Here is a 14,190-nt window from a genome sequence, read left to right on the forward strand (position 1 = left end):
GGTGTAGCCTACAGATTTTCTAGTCTAAGTTAAGTTAGCGACATAGAGGTTAAAGCATTCAAATTTATGCTGCAGTTACAAAACACTGCAACTTTTCCAGGGAGTAAAACTCACATATAAATTAATACTTAAATGTACCAGTCTGTGCATGGTTTGATACATGGCCAAGATGGGAGAAAGGCTTGGAGGCCTTCTATGAGGGCTTTTGCAGGATGCCACCCACAGTTTCTTCTTATTTTGAGCAAACTAATATAATCTCTTTAATAGAATCTTGTTCCAAAATTTTGTAATATACTCAAGTATCCACTAGAGGCTAGACCAAGACCATGTAAAAACTCGAGTTCTTCATTTCCCAGAAAAACATGCCTCCAAACTCACTGTACTTCACAGACTGTGATTTAAAACGAACGTCATGGTTGCTAAGGTGCAACCTTACGATACGGTTTCTATTTGATGCTAGAGCAAGCATACCGGATCACAGCTACAGACATGCAGTAAGAAAGCAGACTACCTACGGCAAAATGAACTAGTTTTTACATACGAGTCAGAGCTCTCCGAATCTGAGTCATCGTCACTGTGTCCTTCTGCCTTCCATCTCTTAAATCGATCGATCAGTTCGGTCAGATAAGAAGTCTTCTTTGAATTTTTTACAATGAATTTGTGTTTCAGAAGTTCTTTAGCTGTAGGACGCTAAGAAACAGATGAAGGACGCATGGATGTTTCTAGGCTCCTTACGATTGATTGTAAGGGGTGGTAATTTGAAGTATTAAGCTGGAAGTTGGAAAAATTTGTTCTGCACACTGAGGACAACTGAAAGGCTCTAATACAATAGCTACAACTATTTTTGAAATGGCTCACTACTTGGGTACCGATTTGTTAATCCGAATAGGCAGAGAAGGGGGCTTACTTGCCAGCAAACCGACAGGAAGGGCCTTCTCAAAAGTACAGAAACACATATAAGATTTAGAAAACAAACTACAAGTTTAAAAACATCTCAAAATAGTACTTGAAAATGCTTTTATTATAGTTACTGTCTGTTGGAAAGAAAAAGAGAAAAACTAGTGTATCAAAATACCAACACCATGGGCTGTGGGGGGTATTATCCTCCCAGCATTTTATTAATATCGGAATTTCATTATCAGCTTAAAAATAGCTATATCAAGCATAGAGAGTTCTCGTATATTTCTAGTCTCTAGAAGTCATAAGGCAGTTTTATTTTCTAAAAGTAAAACAAATGTCATCAGATTTGCCAAGTCAATTAGGGGAACCCACTAGATTTCAGAAAAAGCATGTAACTTCATGTTGGAATTACTAAATATTAAATTAAAAAGGTTAAGTACAAGCATAACTTCTCATGAAAAATGAAAACACACTTGAACAAAAGTCACTATAAAGATTTATACATATACTTTAATGATGACATTAAATAAAATTAACTTTATTTCTCAAACTTATTTCCCATTAAGAAATAATCAATAGAATAAAGAGGTAGAAAAGATGCGGGGGGAGAGCAAAGGAACAAAAGATCTGGTTAAGAATAGAATAGAATTAGCAATATAGAAGGAAGAGCAAGGGTCCTAGATGGATTTTAGAAAATTTTCAAGTGCAATGTATTCTCTATTGAAGGAAAAGCTACTTTTGTTATATAGAGACCTAATAATAGAAAAAAAATAGTAGTAGTAATAGCAATATATACTCACAAATGATGGATCTTTGTTCAGGCAAGCATCAATAAATTCCTTAAAGGACTTACTAAAGTCCCCAACAAGAGTTGGGGGATTGTTTTTTGGAATAAGAAACAGAACTCTCATTGGATGCATATCGGAGTTAGGTGGCTCTCCCTTGGCTAGTTCAATAGCCGTGATTCCTAGTGACCAAATGTCAGCCTAAGGAAAGAGGGAAAAAAAGAAACATCACCTTGAAAGTCTGCTCCAACGTACTGCCTGCAAAACAGCCTGTGGACTCTAATGGTCATACAGTATTAATGTGTCTGAAAAAAATGTGTTACTGATAAATTTTACTAACAGAATTCATTTATTTAAAAAGACACAAGCATTTATTGAATTCCCAGCTATGTGCCTGGCACCATTCTAGACACTGAGGATCCAGGTGATGAATAAGACTGACAAAACTCCCTGCTTTCAAAGGGCTTGCATTCTGGGAGGGGAGATAGATAAATACATATATAATGCAATGTCATCTGGTGCTGGATAAGGGAAAGCAGGTTAAGGGAACAGTGAAAAAGGGGATTAAACGGGTTGCAGATTTATACAGGATGGCTGGGAAGGGCTTCTCTATGTAGGTAGTATTTAAGTAGAGACCCGATCGGGAATAAGGTCATTCTAGATGGAGGGGAGGGTAAATGCAAAGGTCCTGAGGCCAGAGCATACTTGTCATGTTAGTGGAACCGCAGTAAGGCCACTGTGGCTGGAGTGGATAGAAACAGACAGGAGAGTAGCAGAAAGAAGCTGAAGCTGAAGTAGCAGCCAAGGGCCAGATCACGGAGAGCCTTATATATCATTGTAAGGACTTTGGATTTTAGTCCAAGTGGAATGGAAAGCCAAGGAAGGGAATAGGGCCCGAGTTAAACCAATATTAAGGGAATTTAGGATTAAGTATCAAAATTTGACATAACTCTAGCTTTAAGGATCACTTGGAAAGGACTCCAAATCAAGGCAGTTCATTAAATATGACAGAGTAAATATTAAAATTTATTATTAAAAACAAAAAAGTGTGCACTGGTAACACTTTACTTTTGAGTCATAAGCCGACTGTTGAATAACTTCAGGAGCCATCCAAAATGGTGTCCCCACAAATGTATTTCTCTTAATTTGTGTGTCTGTCAGCTGGCCAGCAACTCCAAAGTCAGCAAGTTTAACATCTCCTTGTTCTGAAAGCAACACATTGGCAGCTAGGAGGAAAATTGAAAAGAAAAAACTCAGCTTCTTCAGATTTCTTCTATTTTTCTCAGATTCATATAGGACTTCTGTATACCTTTTATGTCCCGGTGGATTTTCTTTTCTGAATGCAGATAGTCCAGACCTTTCAAAATTTCCTTTAGCATGGTAGCGATCTGGAACTCATCAAACGGCCCAGCTCGCAGCTGAGGTGGAAAAAACACACATATATGAAAATTTGGGAAAATAAAATTCAAAACCAATATCTTTAAAATAAGGAAATCATTTAAATATATGAGGTGGTCTGTTTTTAAATCAGTGTTTAAACAAATGAGGAAAAATATGTTAAACATGGGGGAAGAGAGCAAAAGAGTTACGTCAAAGGGCTAAACAGGTTTTTTAATGATTAATCTTGAAAGATGATATGAACACTTTTATTTATGTACTGGCTCCAAGCTCTGAGGTGACTTTCCAGAATATTGACATAAAAGATTTAACAAATATGCTTAAATAATGACAGAACTAGCTATTTTTTTTTCAGATGGGTAAAGGGAATCATTTACTTAAAATTGGACATTTTCTGTTAAAAACTTATTAAATATTTACACTAAAATGAGTTTTAGATCAAATAGTCCATAGAGTTTCTGCAGCAACCCAATTTGAAAATATAGCTCTGCTGGAGCACAGTTCTTAAAGCACTGATGTGTTTCAATAACATTGTGGGGCAAAGGGCCTTTTTGAGACTTAAATTTAAAACAGGAATATAATAATTAAGCTACCCAGACTTTTCTTGTAAAAAAAAATAGAACAAAAAAAATTTTTTTTAATGGAACAAATTGTGGATGGATAAAGTTTTTTCAAATAAATAGAACACAATTTGCCTCTCTTTCCCCATCCCTGTACCAAGGCCAATAGCTCCAACTGGAATACAAGGAAAGCAATGATTAGGTTTCAGGAGGATTTGTAATGGAATATCTGAAAATCTCTCTTTAAAATAAATGGTTATTTTAAAATTCTAGTACCTCATAAAGCACAAACAGTGGACTGTACAATATTATTACAGGAAAGGGTGGGAATCTAAAGTCCAAGCTGAAGTAGAATTCTGTTTGCTGGTTGGAGGCAGGAGGTGCTGAAAAATCCAACACTGACCACTCTGCCTCACTCTGGGAGGGATTCCCAGCTCTTTGGCACCTTGTGTATTTCATCTGACATGAATGCCATATTTATGCTGAATAAAGAGTACTTTCATGTTGAAATTCAACAGCTGAAAATAGAAACCATACTCTGGTCTCACCATTTAATATTAACTGTGGTCTGTGTATATAGTATACTTGAGGGACTTTTGTAGTTCGGTAAGTCCCTTTCCTAGGTAACATTATCTGTTTACTTTCAAATCTCTCAATTTCCACCCCCAAAAGATTCTATTTAATTAGGAGCGATTAAAGTCAATTTAAAACGTGAAAATAGCCCATCATTTTAATAATTACTAGCAATGAAATTATTACTACTGAAAAGCTGAAGGACAAATATCACACTACTTCAGGTTGGTACTTAGTTATCATTAATCATAAAGTGTTGGCAGGGCCAGAGGATATATACCCTCTGTTACTTAAAAATTTGGTCAAGGTTTGTGAAAGGGATACAAGCTATTGTTCTGAATGACTTCTAAAAGGAGTCTGGGTAAGCCAGTGTGCTACCTAATACAGGATTTGAAAAAAAAAACATTTAAGTAAAAGCAAACACACAAAAACAGGAGCCTTATTTAAAAGACCCATTAGCTTATCTTTTATATTTAGGCTCAGTTTAAAATTCAGTACAAGTAAAATATCAATGAACTGGGTGCTGGAGGAGGACGAAAGGAGAAGACTCTGTGGCAGGGAAATGGGTATGGGGTGGAAATGCTAGTGGGTTTCTCTGGTTCATTTACAGTTAGCCAGGAAAGTTTCCCAAATCTGTGGTCAAGATGTTTCCTTAGACATGGTGGTAATGAACAGAAAAGGAGAAAATAGGGAGGTGGAAAGAAAAGAAAGGTAAAATAGATGGAACAGAGGTTGGTCTTTATTTCCAATGCAAACGTGGGAGAGATAATGTCCACTGTCCTTGGAGGGTATAACGGAATTTATCTTCAAGGACTGAAGACCTTGCTGTGTATAATGGAATTTATCTTCAAGGACTGAAGACCTTGCCGTGTCCCTAATAGGACACTGGCCTTGTGTAGTTTGTCACTGTTGTCAACTGAGGATATACAAGAGGGATATTTGCTCTTTCAAAGATTGTGCCCTTGTGGGTTTGTGGATTTGCCCTGTACTCCCCTTTCACTTCTAGCCAGTCCCTAATACCGAATGCTTTGTTATGGCTTCTTCTACATTAGTGTATTGATTCCAACTCTTTTCCTTGGTGCTCATGTTTTATCCGATTCACCCTATCATATGTGTTTTTGTTGTAAGCCACTGAATTCTTTTCAGAAAGAAGTGGAGTATAATATATTTAATAAAATAATCATATGCAGTATGCTCAAAGTCTGTTCACATGTATATCTAATTTTTTTTCAAGAATGGGAGGGAATATTTAGGTACACATTATATAATGTTGAACTAAATTACACGTTTATAATCTTACTTTATTCTACCAGTTGGGTATCAATTTAAAGTGATAAACACTCTCTGCTCAGCATCTCTCTGGTTCTGTCTTACTCCTGGCAGCAAGGCCCTCCTCCAGGCTTAACTCTTTCTTAGTTTCCCCAAATGATAGCATTCACTTGTAAAGGAATATATATGTAGAAAATATAGCACGTCTTCTCATTATTTGCTTTACTATAATGTACGGTTAAATGAGGTTTATAATTAAATGACAATATTATTGAATTTTAGAGCTAGAAATACAAAACCAGAGAAATGCCGAATCCAATTTCCAGTAAGTTAAGCGGCTTGCCAAATATCAGCGAGTTAGTCTGTGGGAGAACCAGGACTAGAACCCAGGTCTCCTGATTCTTGGCTAATGCAATGTTAGCAATACTGTAAATTAGCTCAATTTATCCTAATTGGTATTTGTTTTATTAGGCAGAGATCAAAATGGCAAGATGAGATTAAGATCTCACAATCATTTCACTGAGAAATTTCATACAACTGACTAAACTACAAGGGGCACTACACTGTGTTAGTTAGGGTTGTGCGAGTGTTCACACAAAGTTTAGCACTGCTATCAGCGAACCTGATGAATTGAGGGGACCATCTATGCAAATACATACAAAACAGGGAAGAGATGTGGTGAACACCTTAGGGTACCAGATAAAGTAACTGATAAATTTGGAAAGGGCTCCCAATATTTAAAAACTACAAGGGAGGCTTATGGAGCAATTGAGCAGATTCTTGTGGAGCTAATGTAGAAACTCTGGTGTAATAAACTATGTGACAAGGTAAATAGAAATGAGATCATTTAACTTCAAAGGAAGAATGAGGTCTGACTTCATATACATGAAGGATTATTATACAACGAAATATCAGGGGTGTTCTTTTACCAGGGAGGAGAGAGAATGAAAAGATAAACCTAAGCTTTAGGATGAAAGAATTAGATTAGATTCAAGGGGGAAGGATTACCTAACTGGGCAATTGCTTTAAAACTGAGATGAGCTCCTAGAAGTAAATGAGGCTCTCCATCAAGTTTAATTTTCATTCCTTTACAGTGGTTCAAGTATGGCTCTGCCTAAAAGGAAGAAAATCTCTTATGGCCACTTTTGTTCACAGGATCATTTGAAACTGAGTCACTGACAGTCAGGGTTAAAGCCTTTTAAAATAATTAATCACTTTTAATTAGGAAAACTTCTATCTACTTGTAAGAATTTAAATATACTTGATGATCTTAATCATCAAAATGCTCTCTTCTTGATGTTAAGAATTACTGAATGCATATGTAGAATGGTATGATTTCTAAAAAAAAAAAAAATGGACAGCACAATACTACCTAATTGTAATGTAATTATGTTAAAACACTGAATGAAGCTGCATCTGAGCTATAGTTTTTTTTCTTATATATTTTTGTATTTTTTATTTTTATTTTTTCTCTATATTATCATTTTATTTCTTTTTCTGTTATCTTGCTATTTCTTTTTCTAAATCGATGCATATGTACTAAGAAATGATGATCATACATCTATGTGATGATATTAAGAATTACTGATTGCATATGTAGAATGGAATGATTTCTAAATGTTGTGTTAGCTAATTTTTTTAATCAATAAAAAAAAATGCTCTCTTCTTAAAAACAGTGTACTCTCTAATTCCAAAGACAGAAGCATATTAATGAAATATGTCATAAAACGTTGAAGATGAGAGAGAACTTTACTTAGTACAACTTCTCTGTTTTATAAAAGACCCAAGTCCTGCAAGTTTATGTGTCTGGTTTACAGTTACAGATTTGGTTATGAATAGAGCCTGTCCCATAACCTCAAACGTTCATGGGCCAGTCTAGTGGTCTTTCCACTACATTAAGTTGCTTCTAGTAATTCATACTGAATTTTAACATATAATGTCATATTGATAAAGATTTTAAAGGGGAAATAACCAACACTGACAGGACCACATTAACTAGGGAATAAAAACCAGTGTTTCCCATGAACATTTTGTGTATGAACATATCTTCTTTGGGTGGAAGTTTTCTTATACAGTACAGGATGGTTAGCATTTTGATCCCTGCCCATAAAATGACAGCGGCACCCTGAAAGTCATTGTGACAACAACAAAAAAATGCCATTGTTTTTCTAACTAACCTACAGAGGGGCAGAGAGGACTTCGCGGAGGACCTCTGGATCTACAGGCTTATTTGCTTAAAACCCAAACACAATTTGGTTACGGTTATCTGAATTATACAATATTTAAAACCTAGGAAGAAACAGTCTCTTCAGGGATAAGCTCTCAAAGTCAAACTCTAAACTGACAGAAGTTGTCACACACTTTCCTCTAACTAATTTGAGGACCTTTATTTTTGGTGTCCTCAAACTCCCATGGACATACCGAGAAGCCCCCTTCAAAATTTGTATAAACTATTTGCATTTCTTATATATGCAGAACGACAGCAACATGCCCCATCTTGCAAAACAGCTCTATCTACATAAGTGCCATGGTCCTGAAAAGAGAGTTTATTTTGAACACATAAAGTAAAACAACCAGTTAATTTGACTTATAGCTGTTGCTTACTTCAATTGAAAGTATGGATATGCATGTGTGTGTATAAAATCATTTAAAAATACTTACAAGATCCAGTGCTGAACCGCCACCCAGGTATTCCATTATTATCCATAATTTTGAACCCTGTAAAATCCATGAAAAAATTAAAAATTACAAACCTGACTCAAATAACATATTAACCTAAATGCACTGGTCCTAAAATTCATGATTAATACTGGTTGTTTAGAACCCAGGGTATATTTTTCCCTAGAACACCACAACTGAAATTTCACTTCTGAACCTTGTCCCATCTCAAACCTATTTAGCTTATGATATAGATAAAAAAAACCGTTGAATTACTAGCGAATTTTATAAAGCCCAGGAAAAAAAAAACGCTAATTTTAAATTATTATCGTTAAGGATGGTACTGAAAGGAAAAGATAGTTACATTAAAGAATGAAGAGGCAAATATTTTATACAAATTTTGAATGGGGCTTCTGGGTATGTTCATGGGTATCTTTTAATGTATTTTATAGCTTTTATCAGCTATGATTAATGAACATTTTTGGTGCACACATGGGAAACCTAAAAAGAATACTGCAACTTCCCCTCCATAGAAATAGAGAATGTATAAGTTAAAAAATATATAAGTATTCCAGGCAGAATTAACTTCACTGTGTGTTGTACAAGCGGGAATGGCACTGATGGAGGGGACACAATATGAGTTCCAAAACAGATGCAAACACACAGAATACTCACCAATCAGCTCTATCAGTTAAAAATTGGGATAAGCCATTAATCCTCTTTGTCCCTTTCAGCTATAGTTTGAAATACTAGGAATAGCTCTCTCTCCATACCATTTCACATGCATTTTTGTAGGACTGCAGAGTTGACTGGGAACAGAACATTTTGTTTTACTATACTGGCAGCAGGCACGTTGTGAATGAACTGTGCTCCAAAAGTCCATTTTAAAATGTAAGATGTTTGGTATTTTTAAAGCAAGCATTTTCCCATACAAAAAAATGCGTCTAAGTTTCTGGGGGCTGTCCTCCAAAAACCCAATTCGATGCAAATGTATTCATAATATAGCATGAGGAGTATCAGAGAAACTAACTACTGTTATAACTATAACAGTATTTCTATGGGAAAAATACAGTGTTGTACATCAACTATGATGTCAGGGAACACATTTCTCACCTTGACAACCCTGGCTGCGGGATGAGGATTTCAAGTGACTGCCAATAACCTTCAAACTCTAAAATCTCTGAGGAGTACTCAGGGTGTACATTGAAAATTTTCGAGTGTCTCGATGGGGCTGCGGCTTTATCAAGGCAGAATATGGACTCCAGTGACAGGAAGTTGAGTGCTTAGCAGATAGCAGAGGACTGAAGAATCAGAGTTGATCTTGTAGTATGGGGGATGGGATGTGGCCTAGGGAAAGGGACTGGAGAGGGGACGCTCAAAGTAAGACAAAAAGATGTAGGATGTTATCAGAGAAAGAGGGGAGTAATGCTTTTTCCCCTCCTGCCCGATAATCTTGACATTCACCTTTGCTGTACCCAGTAAGAAAACTTGAACTCAGGAAGTAAAAATGGGGACCAGAATTGAGAGCCTTTGTGAACAACAGTCTACAGTAGCACAGAGAGGAAATAAATCCCCCACAATAGTGGGGAGGGGAAGTGAGTTCTAAGAACAGATCATTTCACTTGTATTTATGCATAGAAATTAGGCATTCAGAACCTGACAATGGGGGACATGCTGTGTCTTTATACATTTTTTTCAAGAGAAGCTTATAGCCTGGTCATTTCTTCTTTTGCTATGAGTTTGTTTCTAACAAGTAGTATACTGTACTGAGGAGGCTAGAATTAAAATTATTCAGCCTAACTAATACTTCATCTTCACTGGCTTATTCAGAATGCTTCCCATTTCTCTGACACTTAAAGTAAAATAGGGGGCGGGCCACGGTGGCTCAGCAGGCAAGAATGCTCGCCTGCCATGCCAGAGGACCCGGGTTCGATTCCCGGTGCCTGCCCATGTAAAAAATTAAAATAATAATAATAATAATAATAATAATAATAAAGTAAAATAGGATCTTTTAAAACATGTTTAGCTGTTTTGTCATTTGGCATGAATGAATGCACCTTTTTTTCCAAGTTAAAAAACCTTTTTTTTTTGGACCAATTCAAAAGAGAAACTTACCATCTGTCCTTCATTGAAAAGTATTTATAGAAAGCTTGGAATGTGACTTTACAAACCAGTATATACAACTGAGTTATTAAGGTTACAACTAAGTAACTTCCAGATATGAAAATAAGCTTCTTAACAGCAAGTGAGCTTTTCACTGGAAATATGACACCTTTGCCTCTTTGTGACAGAGAGGGGTCCAGAGCAAGCTTATAGCTTTTCTGGCTACCTCCTTCTGATTGCCACCCTTGGTGACAAGTCTTACTGGAGAATGGCCATAGATCTGGACATTCAGAAGACTGCTAGGCAGCCATGAGGACTGAAGCAAAGCCTGAGTGAGCACAGGTGGAAATAGCAAGCTGGTGCGACTTCTCCCTATTCAAGGTAGATTAATCCACAGCAGAAGCTCTTCTTACTGATTCCTTGTCCTCAGCAGGCAGGTTTCAACAGCTCAATGGAAACACCAATCATACCAAACCAAACCAAAACACCTACGTACAATCATTCTATTATTTGGAGGGGACTCCAACTTCTTCTGCCTTGGATAATGTGATAAAAGGCATGCAGGTTGGAGAATGCAGATAAGTATCCTAGATTTGCTTTTAAAATAATTGATAGTTACGTACTGGTTTACAATTCCAAAAGAGGCAAGTGAATGTAAACTACAACCACATAGCCCTTGCATTTGAAAACCCCACTTAAAAAGGACCCATGCATATAAAGGAGAGGTTGGAGTACTAAGTTTAGAGCCCTTCAATAACATGGGGTGTGAATCCAGTTAGGTAGTTGCCCTTTGTTCCCAAATTCAGAACACCTACAGAGTTGAACTTTTTACTGGGAAAAAGTAGGAGCCTAGTGTTAACAAATTACTGGTGCTGGGAGTACCAACTTTGTCACTCCATGTGGCCTTTGAATCCCACACTTGGCTCAAGGGGAATAAATGTCCCTCTTGCTCCAAAAGGGAACTTGAAATGTATTTGTTCATAGGCAAAACTACATTCAAAATGCACAGTACATGTATTTGAGAGAGCATTACTTGTATTATATACCAAGTACATGTTGAATTAAGCATTTTGGTCTAGGAAGCCAGTAACTAGTCATAACATTGACCACAAAAATCTTCATATGAAATTTTATAGAACCACACGGGACAACAGAGTTCATCTTGCCCAGAATATGGCCAGATGCTTTCCCATCTCTGAACCATTTACTCCAGCCTGGAATGCCCTATCCATGGCTTACCCTCACATCCCAACCCCCACCAAAACCATACTCAAGACCTAGTACAAGTACTACTGCCTCAGTTTTAGGGATATTAGGATTTGACATACCTAAAAATAATAGGGTAATATTAGATAAATAAGAAATGCATATCTGGAGCTGAGGAGAGAGAATGGAACTAAAGAGGCGAATTTAAAAGCTGTCAGCATAGGAGACGATGAGAGTGACCAGGGCTAGTATGCAGCACAGCCAGAGGAACACAGTATATAGTATGCACTCAAAATGTCTGTTGAATTGAATCTACTATGGAGTTTCCTAGTGGTATGTTATCATAAGTTTAAAAGAATTCTTATTTTGAGAGAAAAAGAAAACATTGTAAAAAAGGAGAAATTTTTTTCTGTTCTAGATTTTCCTCAAGTTTCATTAGAAATTCCAAAAAAATAAAAAATAAAAAGAATATTCCAAAGACATTCACCATACACTGGAAGTAAGAACACACAAAAAAGTTCAAGTTAAAAATAATGAGAAGGCCACCAAACTGTAGAGACTCTATTTTGGAATATTTTACTTCAATCATTCGATTCCTTTTTTTAAAAATAAATATTGGTGGTACTGTGTATATATGTGGGATATTTCCTTAACATAAACAGAAATCCAAAGGCAATTTTCAGCAGCAAATAAAGGTAGGATTCAAATTCTACTCAATGCCTGAGTGAGCTTCATTTTAAGATTTACACTGAACTAGAAAAATATTTAAAGATTATAAAAGATTCTTCCAATATTATGAGATCAGAAAGGAAGGGTTTGCTTATTTTAGCACTCTTCATAAAGACTAACATTGTCTGTCAAGAAAATCTGCAGTGAACCAAAATTAAAGGAAAACACTGCGGTCATACTGATGTGTTTGTCTGGTTTTTACTCTTGTTTTTAAAAATGAAGTTACACAGTGAGCTCAATAAGATGAATACCTGCTACATTTTTGCATGTCTCAAGGAAATCCCTGCAACTGCATACAGTTTCAAAGAGCATATAATTTTCTCTCAAATGCAGTAAGCTTTTGCTCCAACTAATAGTGAACTCTTGATTATGTATGATAGCCTGTGTAAAGAAAACTTGAGAAAAATCCATATCCTACACTTTACTCAATTAACTTCACTCAGGGAATCCCCCATGTCATCTGAAACCAAAGACACGCCCTAATAAGTCCAAGTTGACTGATAATGCAACTTAGTACTAAGAGGATGTGGCCTTGAAATTTGTTGACTGCACCAAACAGACCTCTGTTGTTTTTTATATGATTTTAGTTTAGGAGGAAAAAAAAAACAAAAAACAAAACCCAGAAGTCCAAATAGTAATGCTATGCTTTGATATAAATGGAAAATAAACAAGTTGTTAATTTGAGAGTAATTTAAATAAATAATTTAGACTGATGAACATTTAAAGCCATAGAAAGATATTTCTCTTTCTGTGTGCATACACATATGTCCATGTAGAAATTATACATACATACATACACGCACACACACATTATTTATCTTAATGTAAATAGACAACACGATAAAAATAATCAATGTCAACCAGCTGTGAATTTATACATTTTTTTCAAGAACTAACATGTTTTTGAAAGTAGTTTTTAACATCATGGGCATTAATTAACAACAGATAAAAGGAAATACAAATAACTCAGAGTATATTCCTTTAAAAAGACATTTTGGACAACAGTTTTGTATTATTGACTGGTCTGAGAACATCCTATAATCAAGATTTGGACAAAACAAACAGATAAGTTCATATTTATTTGAAGATTGAGTATTTATTGAGTGAATAGTACATGTATGCCACTGTGCTAATAAGCTCTGAGAAGAATTAAATAAAACAACCACCTTGAAATCTTAGGAATAAAAAACGTGAACAAATAAACAAGAAATCTCCCCATGAGAGTACTGAATCTGAATAAAGTGTATGAGCAACCAATAAGACACATTCATTGCATACTTGTCTAATTCTTGTAATATTAGAATAAATCAGGCTTTGAAAACAGTCGGTGCCATGTGAGTACCCATTTTTAATATAATAGTGAAAATCCCATTTTAAATAGGCCTTATTTAATATTTTAAGTCAGACACCAAAAATAGCTTATCTGTTACAAGGATCTAAAAACAGCAAGGGTTCAGGTTTGTTCTACAGTGTGCCTAAAATGACCAGGATCTCCAATCAAGGAAGAGTAAACCAGTATGAGTAAACACACACACACACACACACACACACACACACGCACATGAACAACAAATTCTTGGGGCTGCCTATAACTATGGGAATTAAATGGGGAACTTAAAATTACTTAGATTGAGTGACCACTCATAGGATTTCTATAAAAGAACCTGACCTGCTAAATTAGCTTTTCAGGAAAGAATATGAAAGCAAAATTATGCCACAAAGAACCAAAAAATTATTTATATAGTAAAAAGACACTAATGGCTAACATTTACAAGTAAATGCTGAAGTTGAATAGAAATCGCCAGCATCACCACTTCCCCTTGGAAGCCTTTTCTTCTCCCCACACCTAAAGAAAAGGAGAGAGGTGACTACTTGCTATTTTGTACTCCACCTGTACCTTGTAACACTTTAATCATAAAATCCACAATGTTTTATTACACTACTAGACTATGAGCTCCTTGAGGGCAGGAGTTAGTTGCTCATTTTTATATCTAGCACCTGTTACCATG

General features: G+C 35.9%; 1 protein-coding gene across 3 annotated transcripts in view; it reads right to left on the bottom strand.

The window, feature by feature from the left end:
• The window catches only part of STK26 (serine/threonine kinase 26), a 61,639-nt gene that overhangs the window by 3,885 nt on the left and 43,564 nt on the right, over nt 1–14,190 (bottom strand). For all 3 annotated transcript variants that reach the window (XM_077146181.1, XM_077146182.1, XM_077146183.1), the window contains 5 exons: nt 8,147–8,203; nt 2,995–3,103; nt 2,754–2,911; nt 1,701–1,886; nt 542–690 (listed from right to left, as the gene is read on the bottom strand). In XM_077146181.1, coding sequence (XP_077002296.1) covers nt 542–690; nt 1,701–1,886; nt 2,754–2,911; nt 2,995–3,103; nt 8,147–8,203 — 659 coding nt within the window. The remainder of the gene's footprint in view (nt 1–541; nt 691–1,700; nt 1,887–2,753; nt 2,912–2,994; nt 3,104–8,146; nt 8,204–14,190) is intronic.

This window comes from Tamandua tetradactyla, chromosome X (assembly GCF_023851605.1).
Source record: "Tamandua tetradactyla isolate mTamTet1 chromosome X, mTamTet1.pri, whole genome shotgun sequence".
Taxonomy (NCBI): Eukaryota; Metazoa; Chordata; class Mammalia; order Pilosa; family Myrmecophagidae; genus Tamandua; species Tamandua tetradactyla.